This window comes from Pteronotus mesoamericanus, unplaced genomic scaffold (genome assembly GCF_021234165.1).
Source record: "Pteronotus mesoamericanus isolate MK-2021 breed Mesoamerican mustached bat unplaced genomic scaffold, CSHL_Meso_final scaffold_174, whole genome shotgun sequence".
Classification (NCBI taxonomy): domain Eukaryota; kingdom Metazoa; phylum Chordata; class Mammalia; order Chiroptera; family Mormoopidae; genus Pteronotus; species Pteronotus mesoamericanus.
Genome location: NW_026555309.1, coordinates 22,259,004 through 22,282,643, shown reverse-complemented (window position 1 = coordinate 22,282,643; position 23,640 = coordinate 22,259,004). Strand labels below are relative to the sequence as shown.

Here is a 23,640-nt window from a genome sequence, read left to right as displayed (position 1 = left end):
TACAAAATATATGAATTTACTTAAGAAGGACAAATAAAAAATATGGTAAAATAAAGAATGGGAAATTATAAAATGTAAATGAGTAGACACATACTACTATAAAGTCCTATTCAATTGTTATAGTTAAATTTCAAATTTAACTTTAAACATCTTGGCACCCAAAGTCATAGGGAGTAGAGAATTAAATGGTTAGAAAAAATATGTCTACTCTAATGTAGAAAGCAATCCTTTTGATAATTCTTTGGAAAAGTACCAATAGTACATGAAAGAGTTAGTTTTCTTTAGTTGTCCTCCATCAGACAAAACAAAATATAGAGCAGCAAAATCAATTTTCAATATGAGGTAGAAGTTGTAGTTACTTCTGTATTGTCCTGGATTCATTTTTAATGCCTTCATTTCTTTCTCTTTTTTTGAGGCTTAAAGGAAGAATGTGCTATTAGCTGCATCTCTGGAACAGCTACAACTGTTCAATGACGTATATTAAAGTAAATAATCATTAATACTTGTAAACAATTTATAAAATACCTTCCCATACATTTTATAATTTGATCCTCATATTAAACCATTGAAATGAAGTTTATCTCTATTGTACAGATAAGGAAGCCAAGGCTCAAGAAGATGCACATCTACAAAGTGGTAGAGTCTAAACCAGTGTTTTTCAACGTGGTAGGTTTGAGCTGCATGTGGCAGGTTCAAGCCACATGTGGCAACTGAGCACTTCAAGTGTGGCTAATCTGAATTGAAGTGTGATATAGGTATAAAATGAACACCAGGTTTCAAACACTTTGTACAAAAATTTGAATGTAAAATAACTCATTAAAAATCAAAATAATATTTTAGATGTAGTGGGTTAAATAAAATATATTATTAAAATTAATTTTACCTGTTTCCTTTTACCTTTAAACTAGGGCTCCTTAGAAAATTTAAATTTACAGATGTGGCTCACATTCTATTTCTTTTGGACACACTCATCTAAATGAAATCTTAGAGTCCTGTTTGACTCTTTCCCAATACTTTTTACCCTTAATATGCTTATTAATAGTTTTATTTCTTAAATAAACGATCCTTTTCGTAAACTGTTTTCAATTATCACCTTTGGTAGTTGTAGCTTCCATCATCTGTGCTATAAATCTTGCTCTATGTTCCTCAAATTTACCCACGGGTTACATAAAAACAACATTAGAGACACTTGAAAATGAGGTCTCCTTTTCCCAACTATTTGTCTTTAAAACTGCATTTTCTTTATAAACTTCAACCCAAACAACATATCACTACAGGCTGAATGCAGATCCATGTATGAGAATCTAACTGTCTTTCTATAAAACTAAAAATTAAAGGGATTTCAAAACTGTAGAAAATAAAATAATCACAGTCACACTTTGTTTTACCATCATGATGTATTTCAAACCTGCAAGTCCCATTAATATCATAGGTACCATTTATATTAAAGCAATTCACTGCTGGGTAGATCCCTGCACCTTTGTTGCCCCCAGCTCCTCTCTTTCATTGCATTTTCTTTGTCCGACCACACTTCTCCCCTCACTTATGACTGCCCAGCTAATTCAGAATGGCGTCTTCATGAATCAGTTAAAGAATGGATTAGAGATACTTAAAACAGCCAAGAAGGCCATTTTTGTTCTTAGTCAATCCATGTAATAAAATATGCAACTAGAAATCAATGAGATATATAACTGAATAATCAGAGGACAGTGTTTTGTCTACTTCTTCTAACTCTATGTTTTCTTAAAAGCACATGCTACAATTTAAGTTCAAAGATGTTTAGGTATTTTCCAAAGTATTCAAAAAATACTGATTCTAAGATATGCTTCATAGACAAAGGATTACTTGGTCAACATGAGTCAGGGAGACACTACATAGTGTATCTTCCTTTTGAAAAGTCACAAAGCACATAAACTTTATGAAATCCTTCAATTGATAAAAACCCACATATTTAAACTGTTTAACCCACATTTTCTATACTTATTTAACCATAAATACTATTTTCCTATTTAACATCTGTTGACATCTAAAGATCTGTGGGATACACTTGGGAAATGCTACTTTAGATGAAAAGTAATTTCATTTCTCATGATGTCTGAGAGTATCCATTTTCAATCAGAAACATTGTTAAATGAGAAAAGTTAGAATGCAATAGGCATAGAAGCCCTTAATAAATATTGTTTCTGATTATTTTTGTCCTTGTTTCTGTCATTTTGTTAATTCATTTTTAAAATTTACTTTCTCATGCTTTTGAAAATACTGATAGCTGGAAATAGACCTTAGATTGGCAAAAGACCCAATGTCATATAAATGCATTAAATAGTGCAGTGACCTTAAAAAGCAATGACTCATAGATTAAAGTTTATGCTTCAAAGAGCCTCACAGGATACAATACAAATGAAAACAATTTTACTTTCTTATTTGACAATATGACATATAATGCAGATTTTGGGTTGAAAAGGAAAAAAAAATACCGCTTCTTCTCCTCTCTCCCTTTTTTAAAAAGCAGAGTCATACTGACCCATTTTCTAAGATGGCAGGGAACAAATGCAACATTATGTCTGAACATATCTCAAGTCACTGCTCTAATTAATCTATGATAGGTCTGAGTAGATGCACATTGAAAGTACACAAGAGGATGAGAGAAACTTATTTTAAGAAGATCTGAGGTTGCACTTAGAAAATCTAAAGGGCAAACTAGAATTAATGAGAAAAAAGTATTAGAATTAATCAGAAGTCAGTAAAGTGGCCTCATACAAGATTTGAAACACTATTTAAATCAATCATTTTAATAAACATTAAAAATAGTTAGAAAATGTAATAAAAAATATGGTATTTCTAATGGTAATACAAGTTACAAAATACCTAGGAATAAAATTATCAACTATGTCCAGAAGACATATGACAAAAGTTACACAATGTTACTGAGGACATATAAGGCCTGAATCAACGTAATTACAATTATCTGCAACAGACAGCACTTCCCAGACTGCACATATCTGAAGGAACATTGCCTAACTGCCACGACAGCATCACATTTCCCAAAGACTGCCAAAATCCTGAAAGGATAACTCTAGGTTACATGGTAAGAAACAAAGCTTTTCCAATAGCATTCTGAATAAAGTGGAGAAATAATAATCAACACTGATCGCAAAGAATGTTTCATTTAGCTTGTGAGTATTATGTTTGTTATACTTATTTTACAATCTTAAATACTTATGTTATTTTAATCAAAAAACAAAATAACCCAAAACTGAACGGTGAACGACAAGCAGAGGTGGTAACAGGACAGCTATCATTTTATGCTGAGAGTACAATAAAGCTGCTAGATAGCAAATGTGTGGACACTGATCACATTTCAACACAACTTTAGTGGAAAACTCCACGTTCTCACAATGGAGCAAACTTCTTGACTGGATAGTCTTGATGTGGTGAGTTTAGCGAGAGAACTCCTTATGGAGTCTGACAGAACTGAAAACTAAACAGAAGGTAGAAGGCTGGTTGGACTAAGTGGCATTTAAAATCCTTTTTTATATTTTGAGATTTTAAAATTATCCAATAGAATGTTTGGGAGTCTATTTTCATACTTAAGCATTTTCTTTCTTATGTCTTCAACTACTCCATTCCATTTATGTTGAAACATACAAATAATTTTTTTTTCTCTCATCTTGAAGGGTAAATCATGTTTGTATCTCCACCTGCATCAAACTAGAATAGGGCTTGGCAAACAGTTTCTGTAAGGGACCAGATGGCAAATATTTTAGGCTTTTTAGGTCATACAAGTTTCTCTGGCACCCACTCAGCCAAGCCGCTGTGGCACAAAAGTAACAATACATATACAAATGAGTCTGGCTGTGTTCCAATAAAGCTTCATCAAATAAAAAATTATTTATCAAAAAAAGAAAAAAATAAAGCCCTGGCTGGTGTGGCTCAGTGAACTGAGTGCTGGCCTGCAAACCAAAAGGTCACTGCTTCCATTCCCAGCCAGGGCATATGGGTTGCGGGCCAGGTCCCTGGTTGAGGGCAGTTGGGGGTGTGTGAGAAGCGACCAACTGATGTCTCTCTTGCACATCAATGTTTCTCTTCCTCTCTTTCTCCCTCCCTTCCCCCTTCTCTAAAAATAAATGAATAAAATCTTTCAAAAAGTTATTAAGAAAAGAAAAAAAAACAGCGTGGTCAAATGTGTGGTCTGTGGTCCAGAGTTTGCCAGCCCCTGAACTAGAGCTTTTTCCTCTTTGCTTCTTAATTGCTGACACCTCCAATTTCTCTTTAAGCCTTCTTATATCTTAGAAGCTAATATTTATTGAAAATTAAATTAGGTAATGCATTTAGGATGATTAATTGATAATGCGCTGAAGATAGAGCATATGAAGCACTAAGTTCCTGGCATGCAGTAAGTACTAGTAAGTATTTGTATTCATCAGAGTAACCTTATGGTTCTCACTGTTTGTCATGTGGTTCCCTAATCTCAATAAATAGCAAAACCACTTGTTTACCCAGTTGCTCAAGTCAGACTTTCAGAAATCAGCTTTGATTCCTCTCTCTCCCTCACCTTTAATCTATCATTTAGTTCTTTTGATTCTCAAATTATTAAATCCATCCATGACACTCCCTCCTCAAAACTACCTGGTAGTCCATGCCACTACTCTGTGTTGAAAAATCACCACAAAGCTCTCCAGAAGCATTTCCCTGCTTCTAGTCTTTTTGGCTTTGGCAAAACTGTCAAAATTTAATTTCCCAAACATGACTTTTAGGGTATTCCATGATCTGTTCTCCACCCAACTCTTCAGCCTTATATCTCAGCTCCCTCTCTTGTAATCTATGTTTCAGGTGCACCGAGCACAGCTTAGTTCCTTGAGTGTGCCACCCTTGCCTTTGAATTCACTTTCAGGTTGTGTTGTCTGACCTTCCAAACATTAAAAGGGCTCCAATTACTTAGAAAAGTGTTTGAAAATCAATATGTTAGTCAAATTAGATCATTAATCTTTCTCTTACATATTTTATGCTTTTCTGAACTTACCCTATACTGCTGAAGTTTCCTATGCTTGACATGTACTCCTATATTATTGCACTAAAATGCTATTTAATCTTCAGATTCTGGCTCAACTCATAAACTTTCCAAAAATTCATCCAAAATCCAATTCTTGTCAGAAGTGATCTTTCTGAAATCTTACAGTATTTTGTATTACTAATTATACTACCTATCTTCCCTAATATATCTTCAGATTTTTGAGAATGTGTTTGTGATTTGTATCATTTTTAATAGTCCATTGTACCTGCACAACACCCTTTATTAAAAACACAGTCATACTAACTGAATATTTTAAATTGATAATACGTGTTAAAAATCAATGTGTTTAGTGCTAGTTTTTTAGTCTACTTAAAATTTTAAGAAATATTTAAATGCATGGAATTTTAACTGAGCTTAGTATATTAAAATGCCCTATTGGAAATAAAATAAAACTTAATGAGGACTCTTTTTAAGAACAAAATTAAAACTATACCAAGAAGGGATAAAGAATGAACAACCATAAAGGACCAAAAAGGTAAAGCAAATTAAAACTAAATAAACTTACACAGTTCTCTCATTCAAAATGAGGCAGGGACATCATAAGATTTTACTGACACACATGAATTTTCTATGAAAAAGTCAGAAAAAATAAACATTTTTATAATTCTTTCCAGTTTAAGTTTCTACACATTAAGACAAATACAAAATACATACACATTCAGGAAATATTAAATATGACTGAGGATTAAATAGAGGAATACAGTATGAAAAATCTGTGAGGAAATTTTATTATAGTTGAGATTGGTTAACTTAGAATAATAAGGCTAATTCATATCTAAATATATGAAATATTATTCAAATATACACAGACTGGGAAGCACTTGGTCTTCATCACTACAAAATATAAAACAAAAAAAGATTTGACTGTAAGTGGAAATTAATTCTAGAATGTGACTCCAAGAGAGGACTTTGTACAACTTTAAAATTATGCATCATACTATATAGTTTGGAAGCAAGAAATATTATACTTTGTTGAAGAAAAAAGTGAATTTCAGTTTTCTATTTCAGTTAGAAATAAGAAATGGATTTTTATATCAATAGATGCAGAAAAAGCATTTGATAAAATCCAGCAGCCATGTATGACAAAAACTCTCAGCAAAGTGGGAATAGAGGGAATATATGTAAACATAATAAAGGCCATACATTACAAACTCACTGCCAGCATCATACTCAATGGGCAAAAACCACAAGCACTCCCCTTAAAATCAGGAACAAGACAGGGATGTTCACTTTCACCTCTCTTTTTCAAAAGAGTACTGGAAGTCCTAGCCATAACAATCAGACAAGAAGATATAAAAGGCATTCAAACTGTAAAGGAAGAAGTAAACTGGTCATTATTTACAGATGACATGATACTGTATATACAGAATCCTAAAGATTCCACCAAGAAACTATTAGAACTGATAAATGAATTCAGTAAAGTAGCAGGATATAAAATAGATATCCAGAAATCTGTTGCATTTTTATATGCCAATAATGAAGTATCAGAAAGACAAATTAAGAAAACAATCTTATTTACAATTGCTTAAAAAAATACTTAGAAATAAATCTAACCAAGGACCTGTACTCAGAAAATTATAAGACACTGAAGAAGGAAACTGAAGAAGATACAAATTAGTGGAAGCACATACTGTATTCATGGGTAAGAAGAATTAACATCATTAAAATGTCCATAGTACCCGAAGATCCATAGATTCAATGCAATTCCTATCAAGATATCATGGTGATATATTTCACTGAACTAGAAAAAATATTTCATACATTTATATGGAACCACAAAAGGTCCTGAATAGCAATAGCAATTGTGAGAAAGAACAAAATTGGAGGAATCATGCTAAGTAATATGAAACTATATTATAAGGCCATAGTAATCAAAGAGGCATGGTACTGGCATAAAAACAGACAGATCAATGGAAGAGAATAGTGAGCCCAGAAATAAACCCATACCTTTATAGTCAGTTCCTATTTGACAGAGGAAATAAGCATATACAATGAGTTAAAGATAGTTTATTCAATAAATGTCATTGGAAAAATTGGACAGATATATGCAGAAAAATGAAACTGGACCATTTCTTGCACAACACACAAGAGTAAATTCAAAATGGATCAAAGACTTAAATGTTAAACCTCAAACCATAAAACCCTAGAATAAAATATAGGCAGTAAAATCTTGGACATTGCTGTAGCAATGTGTTTTCTGATATATCTCCTAAGGCAAGGAAAACAAAAGAAAAAATAAACAAATGGGACTACATCAAGCTAAAAAGTTTTTGCACAGCAAAGGAAACCATCAACAAAATAAAAAGACAACCTACTGAATGGGAGAACATATTTACAGATACATCTGATATGGGGTTAATATACAAAATTTATAAAGAACTTATAAAACAACACCAAAAAACCCCCAAACAATCCAATGAAAAAATGGGCAAAGAACCTGAATAGACACTTCTCCAAGGAGAACATACAGATGGCCAACAGACATATGAAAAAATGCTCAACATCACTAATCATCAGAGAGATGCAAATTAAAACCACAATGAGATAGCACATCATAGCTGTCAAAATGGTCATCATCAATGAATCAACAAACAACAAGTGCTGGCGAGGATGTGGAGCAAAGGGAACCCTCATACACTGTTGGTGGAAATGCAGATTGGTGCAGCCACTGCAGAAAAACAGTATGGAGTGTCCTCAAAAAATTAAAAATGGAACTGTCTTTTGACCCAGCAATTCCACTTCTGTGAATATATCCAAAGAAACCAGAAACACTAATTTGACAGAATATATGCACCCCTATGTTCACTGAAACGTTATTTATAATAGCCAAGATATGGAAGCAGCCCGTGTCCGTCGGTAGACGAGTGGATTAAAAACTATGGTACATTTACACTATGGAATTCTACTCAGATGTAAAAAAGAAGATTTTACCCTTTGTGACAGCACAAATGGACCTGAAGAATATTATGCTAAGTGAAATAAGCGAGTCAGAGAAAGACAAATATCATGGTTTCACTCATATGTGGTATCAAATGAACAAACTGAACTAACAAGCAAAACAAAGACAGCCTCACAGATAGAGAGCAGGCTGTCAGCTTTCAGAGGGAGGATGAGGGGATCAAGCAAAAAAGAAAAAATACTCATAGACACGGACAACAGTGTAGTGATTGTAGGCGGAGGGGCATGGGTAGAGGTGGAAGAGGGTATAGCAGGGATAAATGGTAATAAAAAATAAAATAAAAAAAGAAATGGACTTTCAAACATGTTTACAGTTATATACTATGCCATCTTTTTTGTTGTTCATTACATTTACTATTTTAAAAACTGGTATTTTCATTTGACTAAGCAATTATTACTGTCTTTATTTTAGGGGAACAGCCTTCCAGATGAGTAAGTCAAATGAACACAGGTTCTTATATACTCTTTGTATTTTTTAAAAGAACCCTATTTTAACATAATGAAATATAATTCTATCAAATTGTCATTTCTAGTAAGATAACTTTACAGTTGACTGGTTAAATGAAGAGCTCAGTCTGGCTGATAGCAAGTCAGAAACCTTTGGTCGTCGTCTTCCCTTTGACACAGATGGCTCTAGTTCCAGGACAAAATGACTGCTGGTAGAGGAGGAGGAAGGCAAAACAGGGGAAGGAATTGAGATACTCAAATTCCAATGGGACTGGAAGGGATATAACAGGAAGCTGGTGGCTGGTCTTCCACCACTTCTGGGTGCTACATTTCCTCTGGAAAGCAGGGTTTGGTTGAAAGGTGCTGAAGCAGAAATGCCTCAGTTATGAGCACAGCCCCCTGGGGAATCTTGGTGGTTTTCTCTGATTACTTCCTTGTCTCCACATCTTTCTATGCTTTCTTACACTTCCGCATTACTTGTTGCCTTGCCATAATTTCCTTATCAGAATATTTCCTCACCTCATCTCATACTTCTCTAGTAGCTCTTGTCCCACTCTCATTTTCTAAAGAATCATGAAGCTTCAAGAGCAACATACCAGAACAAAAACAGAAACAAACAAAAAAAACCACTTTTTGGACTAAAAGCTACAAAAACTACATTCTTAAGCCAGTGTCAAACTTCCATGCCTAAGAGAAGTACAAGGTCTGTCCAGAAGGTATCCAGACACATACTGCGAAAAATAGAGACATTCATTGAAGAAGACACAAGATACAAGAAACATTGCACATAGGACAATGACACCTCAGTCCCCTTCAAAGTAGGCACCTTGGGACCTCACACTTCTCATCACCATCAGCTGCCCTGCCCTGCCCTATTTTCCTGAATCTCAACAGTCTGAAATCTCTTGCCATTCAAAGGTGATTTTAATTTTGGGAAAAGCCAGAAGTCATAGGGTACCAAATCTGAGCTATAGGGGGCTGAGTCGTCTGGGTGATTTGATGTTTTGCCAAAAACTCTGCATGAGACGTCACGCATGAACAGCACATTGTTGTGATGAAGCTGCCAATCACCAGCTACCTATAGCTGTGGCCTTCTGAATCATCAGAACAGTTTCTGAGGAGGAATGTTCAAGCTTAATGCAAGTCTGATGCAGATTCATTGCTCTATTTGCTCAGTCATTTTGAGTGAGACAGCCACATAGTACACATGCTCACTCACCAGCATCTACTGTCCACACTGACTGATACAGTGAAGTCATCATTATTCACATATGTGCATTCCAGCCCACTCTCCTTGGCTGCCAGGTTACGCTGATGTCGCACAAACAGTTTTTGTTATATTAACAATGGCTAGACTTTTTCCAGGCAGGCCTTGTATACTAGATCCACTTTCCCACTATTTCAACTTCAAGTATATATCTAGGTTAAACAAGAATCTATTGCCCCTTTCCCTCATAGTATATACATAGTGCATAAATTCAGATCCTACACAGTTGAATTTAAATCAAACTTTTCAAAAGGTTATGTGGCTTTCAATTGTTTTTAATAGAATACAGACATAGACTGACAGCACAGGGTGATTATCTGTGGACTATATTCATAAAGATAGAGATTACAAAACAAACCAAACACAAAGACAGAGAGGTACCTTACACCACGTGCAACGTTCTATACCACTCAAAGGCCATTTGTTGAAACCATATTGTGTGCAAAGTATCCAACAAGAGCCAGGGTGGATTGGAAAATGAGCCAGACCAGGTTAGTACCTCCTATGATATGCTTTTGAGTCACTTGGTACTTTCTCATCAAGGCAAGCTTTGTAATTTTGACTATTACTTTCTGTGGTAAGGCCTGTCTCTCCCTCCTGCTGGAACATAAATACCATATGAGGAGGATCCCAGTTAATACACACCCTGGTGTCTGTCACAGAGTAGAGATTCAATAAGTATTTACCAAGTAACAATATAATGTTAAGATGTTATAAGACAGTGAATAAGTGTTAGTTAAAAAAAAAAATCAACTTCCTCTAAAGTAAAAAGTTAGAAGAATTTGTCCACTTAGCCACCAGAGAGAAAAGATGAATTCTGCCTTAGTATTTTTCATTCTACAAAGTTTTTGAGACCAAATAGCTTTCAAAGCCCAAGGGCACAATGAGTCAACACTCACACCTTTTTCCATATATTGGAGGAATGAACTACCATTACTCCTCATAGAATTTTATATTGTTCAGCTAGACCTTTATTAAATTTCCAACAAATATCTGCTACTGTCTCGTTGGAAGTCTTCCTAGTGTTTAACTGGAATAGGACTCAATTGAATAAAAAGGACCTAGAGGTCCATATACCTATTCAGAATGTATGGAAATTTCATTAAAAATGGATTTACCTTAAAATCGCATTTCTGTTTATACGCTGATGCTCAAAAACCTTAATGCATTTACTTTAATAGAATTAAAAGAATTCTTTTCAAATGTACATTTCAGTTTATAATTAAACTCTTTATGGTTTAAAGATTTACAGTTACTAAGTCTTCAGTGATTGCTATCAAGTACAATGCCTTTGGCTATTTATATCTTAAAATTCTGTCCAATTAAATTAAATAAAACTTATGTTAAATCAAAAGTAGTTCCCTGAGAAATATTTATTTTGAGAAAGTATTTTTCCTCTTAGTGATACAAAAAGAATTATAAAAATATACTGTTATAATATACTAATTATAAAATATACAGCGGGGCCATGTAAAGGGTACCAGCATTGGAGTGTATCTGTCCATCAGGAAAGTTTTTCTGAGATTCAGTCTTCTCATATATGAAATGGGGGTGATAATGCATACATACAAGGTTGTGAAATTAAAGTGAAAAATTCATGCTATTACTAATTATGTTTTTTAATGACTGATAAATTTTTTCTAAATTTTAAATAAGAAAAAGCTTATATCTTAATAACTGGTACATGTTCTTTGATCAGATAGTATAATCTGTGAAGATTAACTTTTATTTCCATTTTGCATTGACTCCCAGAAAGCCTATAGGATGTAAATAATAATTTTCATAAACCATATCTATAATATTTCTTGATCCTCCCTACTTTTCCTTCTCCTTCCACTGTTACCATTGTGGTAAGCAGAATGGCCATGCACTATTTTCTAGACTCTGAAAATATGTTACATTACATGGCAAAAGGTGTAATTAAGTTTAAGGACCTTAAAACAGGAAGATTATCTTGGGTCATCTCAGTGGTCCCAAACGAGTTCCATGATCCCCTAAAAGGAGAGAACTTTATTGAGCTAGAGCGCAGAAGAGATGCAGCAGAAGGGGTCCTCAGAGAGATCAGAAGCACAAGAAATATTCAGTATGCTTAAACATGACGGGGGCCACGGGTCAAAGAAAACTGGGAGCTCAGTCCAACAAAAACAAGGAATTGAATTCTGCCATCCTGAATGAGTTCGGAAATGGAGTCTTCCCTGGAGCTTTCAAATAAAAATACCGCCTTGGTGGCACTCTGATTTTGGTCTAATGAGACACAGAGGGACCAGCCAAGCTCACCCAGGTTCCTGACAGAATAGTGAATTTGTTTTAAGTTGGAAAGTTTGTAGTAATTTCTTATGGCATCAATGGAAAACTAATATTCATTGATCAGGCCCTCATCATCTCTGCTCTAAACAAATAAAATTGTCTCTTCTTGAACTCTAGACCTCCTTATTGACAGAATCTTTCTAGCTCTGCTCATCATGGCCCTGTTGCAAATCCTGCAATAGCTCCGTATTGTCAACTCTATGGTTCTAACTACTTGGCCAGATGTTAAGTTACTTGTAACCTGGCTCTGACCTCTACTGCTAGTCTCATCTCCCACCATGTGTCAAATACTCTCTTTTCTGTTCATACATAAACTGCATTTCCGTATCTCTGAGTCTAATACTGCTCATGTCCGAAATGTCTAGGCCTATTCCAGCATCTTCACCATGTAAACATTATCCACAATTCAAGGCTCAGATCAGTTGTGATCTTGGCATCAGTATTAAAAGTGATCATTTCCATCCCCCAGCGAATTTAATAATGTACCCCAAGGAGTACATGGGTCTTTCGTTTTAGATCACTATATTTGAAACTGTATGAGATACAGAGAAGGATATATAAAATTAGAAAGACTCCAGCCAGGATATGGACAAATAAATAAATGATTATAGTTATTGTGTTACAATGAGAGTAAACATAAAGTAATGTGAGAGCTTAGAAATTATTGTAAGACGAAAAGGGCACACATTCTTGAGTGACCACAGGTCATAACAGCAGACCTGCACCTAAGCTCTGGCTCCAAAGCTCTTTCACCTATTCCGTCCCCACAGGTATCCTCTCTCTCATGAAGAAACGAAAACTCTTCTTTGGTTTTTATCTCCCCCAAGCTGCAATCTTATTTCTTTATTTAATTTTTTAATAAAAAACCCCAGAGTTTTTTTTATCTGTATTGCCGAACACAGTAGTCACTAGCAATATGTACCTTTTAAAATTTAAATTAATTTAATTAAAAGTGTTTTAAAAAATTAAAAATTCAATTACTCACTTACACTAGCCACATTTCAAGTGCTCCACAGCTGCCTGTGGCTAGCGCTACCACACTGTATTGGCAAGCAGGGGAGAGATCACTGCCGCCATTGCCACAGGTATTACTGGATGGTGCTGGTCTAGATGGTAACAGACTAACTGAGAGTGAATTGCCTCCAGATCCATACCGCCTGGATTAAAATCTCAACTACCTAACTAGCTGGGTAAACTTGGAGAAGTCAGTGCGCCTCTTTTTACTTTGGTTTCCTCATTGGTAAATGAGGATAACAGTAATTAATTCCTGCTTCATAACACTGCTGTGAATTCCATCACGTAATCCAATAGTTTAGAGATTAAATTTGAAGATTTCAGTTTTAAATATGGTTGGAGCTTGTGATTATAATTTTTTCCTTAAGAAAACATAAAAATCTTACATAAAATACACATATACAAACAGAGAATTTAGGAGCCCATTGAAAGTTTGGAGTCCAGTAATTGCAAAACAATCTCTGTTTGCTATTTTACAGGTAAATATAAGCTGGAAAATGTGAGCAATTCTGAATTCTACTGTCAATAGGCAAAGCTAGTAGGTGGAAAGGTAAAAATAATTGCACATTTTAAGAACGGTTAAAATTTGAGCCATTATAATGTTACTGAAAACGACAAAAAAAGAATATTTTGTTTCCTACTACACTATATATAGAAAGAAGCTATATGATATAATAGGGAACAAGATTACATTTCTTAAATCTGAAAACATCACGATGTTCTTGAAGATTAAAAACCTATAACTACTCGTACACAAAAACCAAGTCGATGTTGTTATTGAATTTCAATGTATGGTCAACCAATACATACTTTTTAAATAAAAATATTGTGAAGGGAAGATATATGGGATATTTATACTCAAACTATAAAGACATGAACTAGGTCATTCGAAATGTTGACCATTCTCTTCTTGAAGTCTTCTATACTCGTAGCTTCTGTGACGGTACTTCCTTAGTTTTTGTCCTTTCCTCATGATCAGCCTTCTTGGTCTCCTTCATAAGCTCAGGACTCATCCCTCTCCCCCCACTTTCATTCTTCCAATATCCATTAATAGCAGTACGACATCCACCCAGCGAGGCAAGCCAGATACATAAAAATCATCTTAGAATTCTCTCTCCTTTACCTCCCCATATCCAAAGAGTAACTAAATCGAATGGCTGACTACTACTGATAATTTTGCTCTGATAAATTTCTCTGAAACTTCCACCTCTCTCTAATTTTATTGCAGCTGACTTAATTCATATTCACCCAGGCTCTTATCTCTTATCTGAATTATTGTACTGCTTTGCTAATTTATTCCAAAATACTGTACCAGATGCTGACTTCAGTTTATTTCTTTATTGTAGCCCCACTAAAATATAAGCTCAAAGAAAAAAATCTCTTTTTTAGTTCATGTTTTCTTTAGGATAGTTCCTAGCATGTGATACATGCTTTAAAAATATTTGTTAGATAAATAAATAGCAGCTTGAATGTCCTAGAAATTATGTAAATTATGTCCTACAAATTATGCAAATGTGACCATGTCAATCCTCTACTGAAGACCTTTTAAAACTTCCAATAATCTGTAAATTAATATGATCTACAGGACTCTCCATGATCTGGTCTCACTTATCTAACAGCCTCATCTCTGGCTACATTCAATCCAACATTTTATGGTAAAATTATCTGTCATTCCTGTACATATCATGTCTCCATGTCTTTGTTCAATATAATTTTTTATGGTTTCTATCTGGAACACTTTTCAAATTGTCTTATACTGGTTAACAATCACACTCCTTTCAGGCCTTAAATCAGGTACACACAATTCCAGTTTTACCATCATCATATTACCTAAAAGCAATCTATTTAAGAATCTATCTTCTACCACATTACAAGCAACTCAACTTATAAATGATTTCTTATTCCTCTTTGTTCTCCATGTGCCTAGTACATAGTAAGTGCTCAATATTTTAAAAACCCTGTATGAATGTAGTTATTTAGTTTAACACCATATAGTCTGTTACTTATAGTCTTATTAATGTCTTTTAGGTTCTTATTTTTTTATATTAATAGACTTTATTTTTTAGAGCAGTTTTTGGTTTAGAGGTATTTATATTTTGGTTTAGAGGTATTTATATTTTTTAAAGAGAAAAGTGCAATAAATTAAGTTCTAACTGCCAAAGAAATATAAAAAAATAATTTCTAAAGGCCAACATTCATTGTATTAGCACAACACAGTTAATTATATATAAATATTAGCAATTAAAAATCATTTAAATATAAACTTTATGTTCATAAATTAAATTTCTATTTCTATATTAAAATGCATAGTAACATTTTGAAACACCAAATAAAAAATTCCTATAACAATCATTAAATAAAGGAGTTACAGGCAGGTTATAAGGAATACCATCAAATAACTATTTCAATATAATATTATTGCATAAGGCTCAAATTCCAAAATCACTGATGTAGTTTATAAAATCGAGATCAGGCGGGTCCAAGAAATAATGCAGGTTTCAATTCTTCTGTGTTGCACATTTAAATCTTGACTTTTGTGTACAAGAATCCTAGTATTTAAACATAAACAAGATGTAATCCATTTGCCTGTAATTTATTTGCTGTAAAAGAAACACCATATTATATGCTTTTGTTTGTTAAGTAGAAGATATACTATTATTTCCAAGATTCGAAGGATTTAGTGTTTAACTACCAACACCCATTTGAAAAAAGACATTGCTTTGACTCACAGATTTCTTAATTGCTAACAGTGGCTTTTCTGAGTAGGAGTGTTGTATCTAATTTATTTTCGCAGATGTGATTTCACAACTGAATTTTAAATTAGCAAAGCTTTGAGTATCTTCACCGTCAGCAGAAAATTCCTTCATCTTTGCTGCTGGAGAATATTGTTGCTTGAAGTTTAACCAGGGAAATAAAATGGCACTGAGAAAACTGATACTACTCTAAGTGCTGCTTACACACTGAAAATGAAGTTAGGTTTTCAGCAATAATAATATATAATTCACAAAAAATATGAGATGTCATCTTCGTCACCATAACTTGCTGGGAATGAGAATTAATTTGTCTGGTTCCAACTTGAGAAAGCTACAGAAAAGCAAACATCTCATAGATCAGAGTATCTTTACAAAGGATCAGCACAGTCAGGGGAACCAGAGCTTAACTTCTCCCTGAGGAAGAAAAACATTAAATGCCTTTCAAGAACAGTGCGCCAAGGTCTACTTTAAAGCAGTTCATTCATCACTGAAAAACAAAGTCACTGTTATATTTTCAGAGAAGTTGACTAGTTTAAGGTGCCCCTTCCCCTCTGAAACATGTCACCATCCACATATTACTGCAATAAAATGGGTAAGAGAAAAAGAATGTGTATTTTAATTACAACACAAAGATAAAGTTAAAAGTAACGTAAAAATGCCTACCCGTTTGGCTGAGCTGAGAAGCGCTGCGACTTTTCCGCGAGAGACCAACAATAGCTACCATTTTGGCCCCAATGCTAGAGCGCCGCTTTTGGCTGCTGGTGCCCAAGGCGCCCACCGCTGTGTCCGACTGGCTGCCGTCGTTCTTCTCCAGCGAACACATGTCTCCGCTGATGCTGGTGCTTTTAGTCATGTTCTTCCCTGAGATGCCCATTTGTCTGCTTTGCATTTTGGATGTAAAGACACTGTAGGCCGATGGATCATTAAAAATGAAGACAAGAGTAAAAAGGAAAAGACAGAAAAGGTATTTTAGATGAAACTTCTGAAATTTAATTAAATTATATCATTTACGGGACATATTTTTAGAATTAAAATGTATCAAATACCATGGTCTTGAATGGGCCTTACTATTCAGGAATGGGACAAACCTTAACACAACTATGGAAAATTAGACTTAGGATTTCATTTCTGGTGTCAAAGAAGACACTATTTTGCATGAAAAAAAATTCATGAAAAATCAGTGGGCTCATTTAAGAGTATGCTGTCTTACAAGTGCAAATAAGGCAGCTGTATAGCATACAGAAGAAGTTTCCAAAAGCATTCTTCTCCAGTGTGATTCACTATTGCCTTCAAAAAGAAATTAGGCAAGTGGGAAAATCCTGCAAAAAAATGGCAAAAATTACAGCATCCATTGCTGGGTGGCCTTCTAAAATAATTTTTTTTTTCACTTTACAAACAACTTAATAAGGTTTTTCTGATAGGTAAATTTCCTAACAGGGATTGATGTTTTCATTAGTTTTGAATGAAAAATAATTTATTTCATTTTATATGATTTCCTATTTATTGATACAAGTCTATATTTTAAAAAAAGATATTTTCCTCTTGCATTCATTTGACAGAAAGAAAGATCATTATCTGTTTTCTAGACAATGGTCAGAAAGCAATCAAGGAGTCAATGAAGCACGTGAGCTGCTTGATGATCTGCTTGAGTAACACTGTGAGTGGGAGTAACTGGAGAAAGGAGCCGGATTTTTCTATGATTATTGGCATGCGGTAGGAGGTTGAATAAGCTGCTATCTTGTTGTCCCCCAAAACCTGGATAAATGTGACAGAAGCTGCCTGATGAGCAAACATGGAAGACTCATTTATATAGCACCAATTTTTGACTCAGTGTTAGAAAGTCACAGTTTCTGCTTTAATTTGATTCTAGTAAATCAAACACATAGAAACACAATTAAAAATAAAACACATTAGATACATATTTATACTTCATATAAAAGATAATAAGAAAACTGACCCATTGAGGTAAGTGCTTATCTTTAATTCAATTTCCTGGTATTAGTAAAAAAAAATTTTTTTTCCTTTATCCTAGAGTAAAATCTGCTAAGAGGTTAGGACAACTTGTTCATTTTATTAATGTCTGCACATTTTCTTGAAGTATTTAAGAGGGGGAAGGCTCAGTGTGATATTCAAAAAATACAGTAAGTTATATTATTTTATCCTTTACACTAGTTTCAAGGAGGAATGAAAATAGGCAGAGAGAGAGAGAGAGAGAGCAATCTGAGAAAACAGTGCATATGCTTTTATAAACCTTAAAGTGGTCATTTTCAAGCACGATTTTGCTATTCAGGTTTTGGAGGCAAACAGACTAAGGCTTGAACCCCAAATTTGCTGCTGCTTAACTAACTTCCTCTAAAAGAGTTAACTGCTCTGCTCTGAGCCCCACATTCCTATATTTTATAAAATTAGAATATTTTATGTTCAAGAACAGAGAGAGTATATCTGAAGTAAAAATATAACAAATGGAAATTATAATAATTATTATCAGGGAATATGGACAATAGATTAAAAAAAAGGTTAAAGCCTCTCAACATGTATTATATAAATGCTTAACACCACTAATAAATATTTGGAATTATAAATTTATATTGAAATTTTTGAGGTTAAAATGTCTAAAATGGTTTTCATATAGCCAGCCAGCATTATATAATGGAGAGTAGTACATTAAGAGTCAGGAATTCTGGGTTTGTTCTTTGGCTTTGCTGACTGATCTTGGGAGAGTTGCTTCCAGTTCTGAAACTTAGTTTTCTTGTTTAATAAGTTTGAAAACACAAGTAAAGTGCTAAGCAGAATGCCAGACACATAAGAGCTCCAAAAATTCTCTTCCTCCTTTTTCATTATCACCACCACCACCATCATCCAATAAGCATCTATTAAACATCTTGAACTGAAATATCTATAAGGTCCCATTTAACAAGTAAATATTTTGCTCCTGTACATATCTCTTGTTCCTGGGACGCAGAGCAAATAAACACCGAAATGCAATACAAGATTTTCATAGTAAGCTGCCATCAGAAAAGACATGACATAGCATAGACAAATCAAAGTTTGGTTGAGAGTAAGGCTTTGAAAATAATCACATATGTCTAGATAGTTACAGTAAACTAATGCTCCTGTTATGCAAGAATTCTTAGCCTAACATGTATTTTCTAAAAACTCTCCCCACCTAATCTATTATCTACCAAGGAAGTCAAAGATATCCTCACATAATGTGGCTTATTGTACCTTGTGATTTTTGCATTTTAATTTTCATGGTTGCATATAAAGGGCATCCTGCTTGGCCAAAATCAAGCAGGATGCAATAAAATACCAACTGGAAGTGAAAAATCAGTGTATAGGTTAGTACTTTTATTATTGTTCGGTTTTAAAGAAGTACACTTCTCGTCAACCTAGCATCTTGAATAATGCATTATCTACAAAAAAGGTTATTAAAATTTTTGTAAGATGATATTCTTTTCGTCTCCCTGAAACTTCAAAATCACCAGGGGATGAGTTAGTGGCCCTGGGGTGCTGTGTTGAGGGGACTGAGACGGGTGCGAGGCTATCACTATTCGTTTCCTTTATGTACCTCACTGGACGTCACCTAAAGCTACAAGCAAACAATGTTGCAAGCAACAACTATCAACCCAAAATTTTCAAGTATTGGGGCTCTTGATTTATGGAATATTTGTAATACAAACTCTGCAAACATGGTTGATCGCTTAGAATGCTCATTGTGGTTAAGAAAGCAAAGACCCATTACATTATCAATTACTTTAAAAAAGAGTATTTCTAATGGTCTGGTAATATATTGATAATAAATTTCTAATGCTGCTGGTGGTCTCAGAGATAGATTTCTGAAGGGCAGTTTGAAAATATTCATCAAAAGCCTTTAAAAAAGCCTACCTTTTAACCTATCAATTCCACTTTTAAGATTTATCCTGAGGAAAAACTTAGCTATATGTACAGATCTAGCAAGAATGATATTTATTGAGGATTACAATAACAAAACACACACACACACACACACACACACGGGAAAACCCCACAAATGTGTAACAGTTGAATGTATGTATGTATGTGAAGGATGTATGAATAAGTTATGTTCATCAGTGAAAAGGAATGTACCGTTTAAAATGCTGTTGTAAATAAATATTTATTGATATAAAATATGTTCTTGATATGAGAATAGGGAGAGAGGAAGCAAATGTTCGTATCTGCAGCTTAGTTTTGGCTGTCACATATACCAAATAGAGATTTACCCTAATGCTAGGGGACACAGACAAATTCAAATGCCAGAGGCTTTTCAGTGGCACAAATAGGAAAAAAAAAAGAAATTTATATTAAAAAAAATAAAGAAACATCTCTTGCTAAACTAAGTAGTTCAAGAAACCCAGATTAATGAGATGATCTACCAGTCACCTACATGAGAGAGAAATAAAGGGAATAATGAAGAAAAGTAACTTGTCAGTTGAGAAAGTGGGAAGCATATAAATACACATAGCAAAAGATCTAGAAGGATACACTGTGAACAATGTCCTAAAAGTAGTCTTATTTTTCTCTGGTTGGTAATTATGCTTTCAAAATATGTTATTTTTTTCTATTTTGTTTTTCCCAAAATGAACACAAAAGGTATTGGCAATAAGAAAAAACTATAAAAAAAATAGACAAATGAAACAAATATAAAGAGGAATCAAGGACCACCTTCCTTTTTCTTTCACATAGGCAAAACTATTCAACCCGCATAGTTCATTGCTCAGGCTAAAGATAAAGCATGGCTTTCAAGCTAATCATGAGAGTTTATTACACGATAGTATTGGGTGTTGACGTAGGATACTCAGTTTCAGGAAAAAACACGGTGTTTCTACATTTCTACATACTGTTTTATGAATGGTTTGTAACTTTTGCTTTAGGAAAAACAATGGAAAACTATATATTTACTATTCTCAGAGTAAAATATGTAAAATTGCCAATGCAAGTGATCTATTTTATGAGATACAGTTGTTGAAAGTTTTATCTTAGAAGATATTTAAAAAGTCTAGTATTGTCAATCATTAGGAAAAAGGGTAATAAAAGGTAAGTAAAATATTTGTAAATATTTCCCCAAAGACTTAAACAGCATAGCAAGGGTGTAGAAGTATGTGATTAAATTAAATGAAGGTTACAGGCCAAAATGTTATTTAATAGATTTGAATGTATAGAGCTAAGTGCTTGGCTGTTAAGATAAACAGAAAACACATGACAAAGACAAATTCTGAGTTTGTGAGAATATGGGGCATATTGAAAGCCGGGAAAGTGGTTAGAATTTACCCAAGTGATTTAGAACTGTGTGTTTAGAGATGCTTGGGGCCTAGCAACTAATACAATGGAGTATGGGAACTGCAGCCCAGGAACAGGAACTTAAGGATGGAAAGGAGACAGATAATTTTAGGAGTGGAAGCATTTATAATACCTTGGGCTAGGAAGTGGTGCTAAAGAGGGTTTATAAGGCTCAAAAGTTAGTAGGTAATGGTAATAATGGCAGAGTAGAAAAAATCCCAACGAAATTGGGCAAGCTCACCAAAGTTATAGAAGTTTGAAAGGCTTCATTCCTTTTTCCTTCCCTCTGCTGGTTCCTGGAAGCAGGTGCCAAGAGCTAACCCAGTACCTCTCATTCTAGTTACTCTTACATGCTTGTACCAGTTGCCAGTCATTGAGCAGATGTCTGTATTATTAAGTACCATTTCTTGAATTCTGACATGTTCTGCTCCGTGTGTGTGTGTGTGTGTGTGTGTGTGTGTAAGAAACCCTGCTACTGTCTAAAGTTCCCCCAATTAAAACATTTCTTTATATTAATTACTCTTCCTAAAATGTGGAATTTAAAATTGTTGTTATCTTAATTTATGATTTAATAAGCTTTATTTCACTTACTCAAATGCCCATCTACAATTTTAGGCTAGTAAAGTAGTGATCATTTATTCAACCAATGTTTATTGAACACCTACACGTATAGCATACAAAATGGTATGACATAGTCTCCTTTAATTAATTTACTAACAAGTAGCATATAAAATGCAAATATGGCTGTATAAGAGCATGGTCATAGTTTATAATTGAAATTCCAATGACCTACTCTAATATCAAGAAACCCTAATTGTTAAACACTCAAGAGAAAGGCTCTTTCTAAAGAGTATGTAAAAACTGAGTCTGTCACGTTGATTCTTTGATTTCTGGAGATGACAAATTTAAAGCTGAGTATTTTCCCCCCTGACCTGAGGACATTTTTTCATTGCTTTTAGAGAGAGAGAAACACTGATGAGAGAGAAAAGCATCAATTGGTTGCTACCTGCATGTGCCCAAACATGGACAAGGGACTGAACCTACAATTCAGCTATGTGCCCTGACTGGGAATGGAACCCACAATCTTTTGGTTATGGAATGATGCTCTAACCAACTGACCCACTCTGGCCAAGGCCAAACTTATTATTTTTAACATTATTGCAGGCACTGTATATAAATGCATTCCATCAACATACTATAATGTATTAGAATAATACCTAAATGTGTTGGAGGGTGTGTTTGTGTCTATGACACAAAATTCATATCCAGAGTTAAGAAAAAATAGTTAGCTAATTAATAAAGTATTTTTTTTGGTCAAAAACACCTGCTTGATTATAGGCATTAGTGATGAAGCTTTGTGTAAGGTTCTTAGGTCTGGGTCCCATAGTGGGCAGCAGTCAGTACCCAGTGGTTAAGGGGGTATTGCTGCTTAGTTAGGACAGTTTAAGAAGCACCAAAAAGGTCTGTAATCTCTAAAATTCCTTTCCCAATAGCTTGCAAATGACTGAAATTCCACTATATTATCACAATTTCTAGATCCCAAACCACATTGTTAATATTTTACTAGAAAAGTTTATTTTACTCCATGGGTCTCATTTTCCTAACCTAGCTTATGTGGATGTTAGAGATCATTGTTAGGGTACTTTTAACCTTCAAATTTTTAGGAGTAAATTGTGTTAATTTGTGCAGTAGACAATATTCTATCACTACTCTAGTTTGAGTTTGTTTTATATGTCACTCATAAATCACCATGAAAAGACAAAAACTTCTTTCAATGATTGTAAGGACAGTAATATTTTGACACAATGTCCTTGGTCACATATACCCTTTTCTTGGAATGATTAAAGGAAGGCCTTCAGCTTGTTAGAAGTCTAAGCTTTTTTTTTTTCTTTTCAGATTCTAAGTCCATCGGTCCTGCAGAGATTGCAAATCTCTGCTTTGGAATGATGTCTCGGCATGCACAATGCTAGAGCCTTTCAAGGTTAGGAAGTCCGCTGGAACTTTTTAGTTTACTGCATGATTTTAAAAATGTTCCTACTATTATTATAAATGTGAAATATTTAAAGAATGAGATAAAACCATGCATTATACAAAAAAGCAGCACTGGCAGGTTTTTCTGGAGCTAAAGTATACATTTCCCAATGTTCAGAATTTCTAAGATATATGTGAGACATTAAGTATTGTATTTTTAGCCTCATTTCACAAGGCAAAATATACAGTAAGAATGTTGAGACTAAAGTTATGCTCCTTTAGGTATCAATACTTTCATTTTTCTTTGGTTGGCGTAATCAATAAATGATTTTTGGATTTTTACATTGTTTGCCCCCAAAAAGGTATTTTTACAAGAGAGCTACTGATAAACAAGCTTCCAAGAAAAACCAATTAAATTTGAAATGGGTTTCATTTGAAATGCATATCAAATATAATGAAATACAGTAGTCCCCCTCATCCATGGGGGGATGTGCCCCAAGGGCCCCAGTGGATGTCTGAAACCCTGGATATTATCAAACCCTGTATATACTATG

The 23,640-nt window shown here is 34.2% G+C and overlaps 1 protein-coding gene across 18 annotated transcripts in view; it reads right to left on the bottom strand.

Annotated features, from left to right (window-relative positions):
• The window catches only part of RIMS2 (regulating synaptic membrane exocytosis 2), a 473,698-nt gene that overhangs the window by 52,636 nt on the left and 397,422 nt on the right, over positions 1 to 23,640 (bottom strand). For 6 of the 18 annotated variants that reach the window (XM_054590373.1, XM_054590372.1, XM_054590375.1 and 3 more), the window contains one exon: positions 16,481 to 16,722. The exons of the other annotated variants lie outside the window; for them this stretch is intronic. In XM_054590373.1, coding sequence (XP_054446348.1) covers positions 16,481 to 16,722 — 242 coding nt within the window. The remainder of the gene's footprint in view (positions 1 to 16,480; positions 16,723 to 23,640) is intronic. 18 annotated transcript variants of the gene reach the window in all.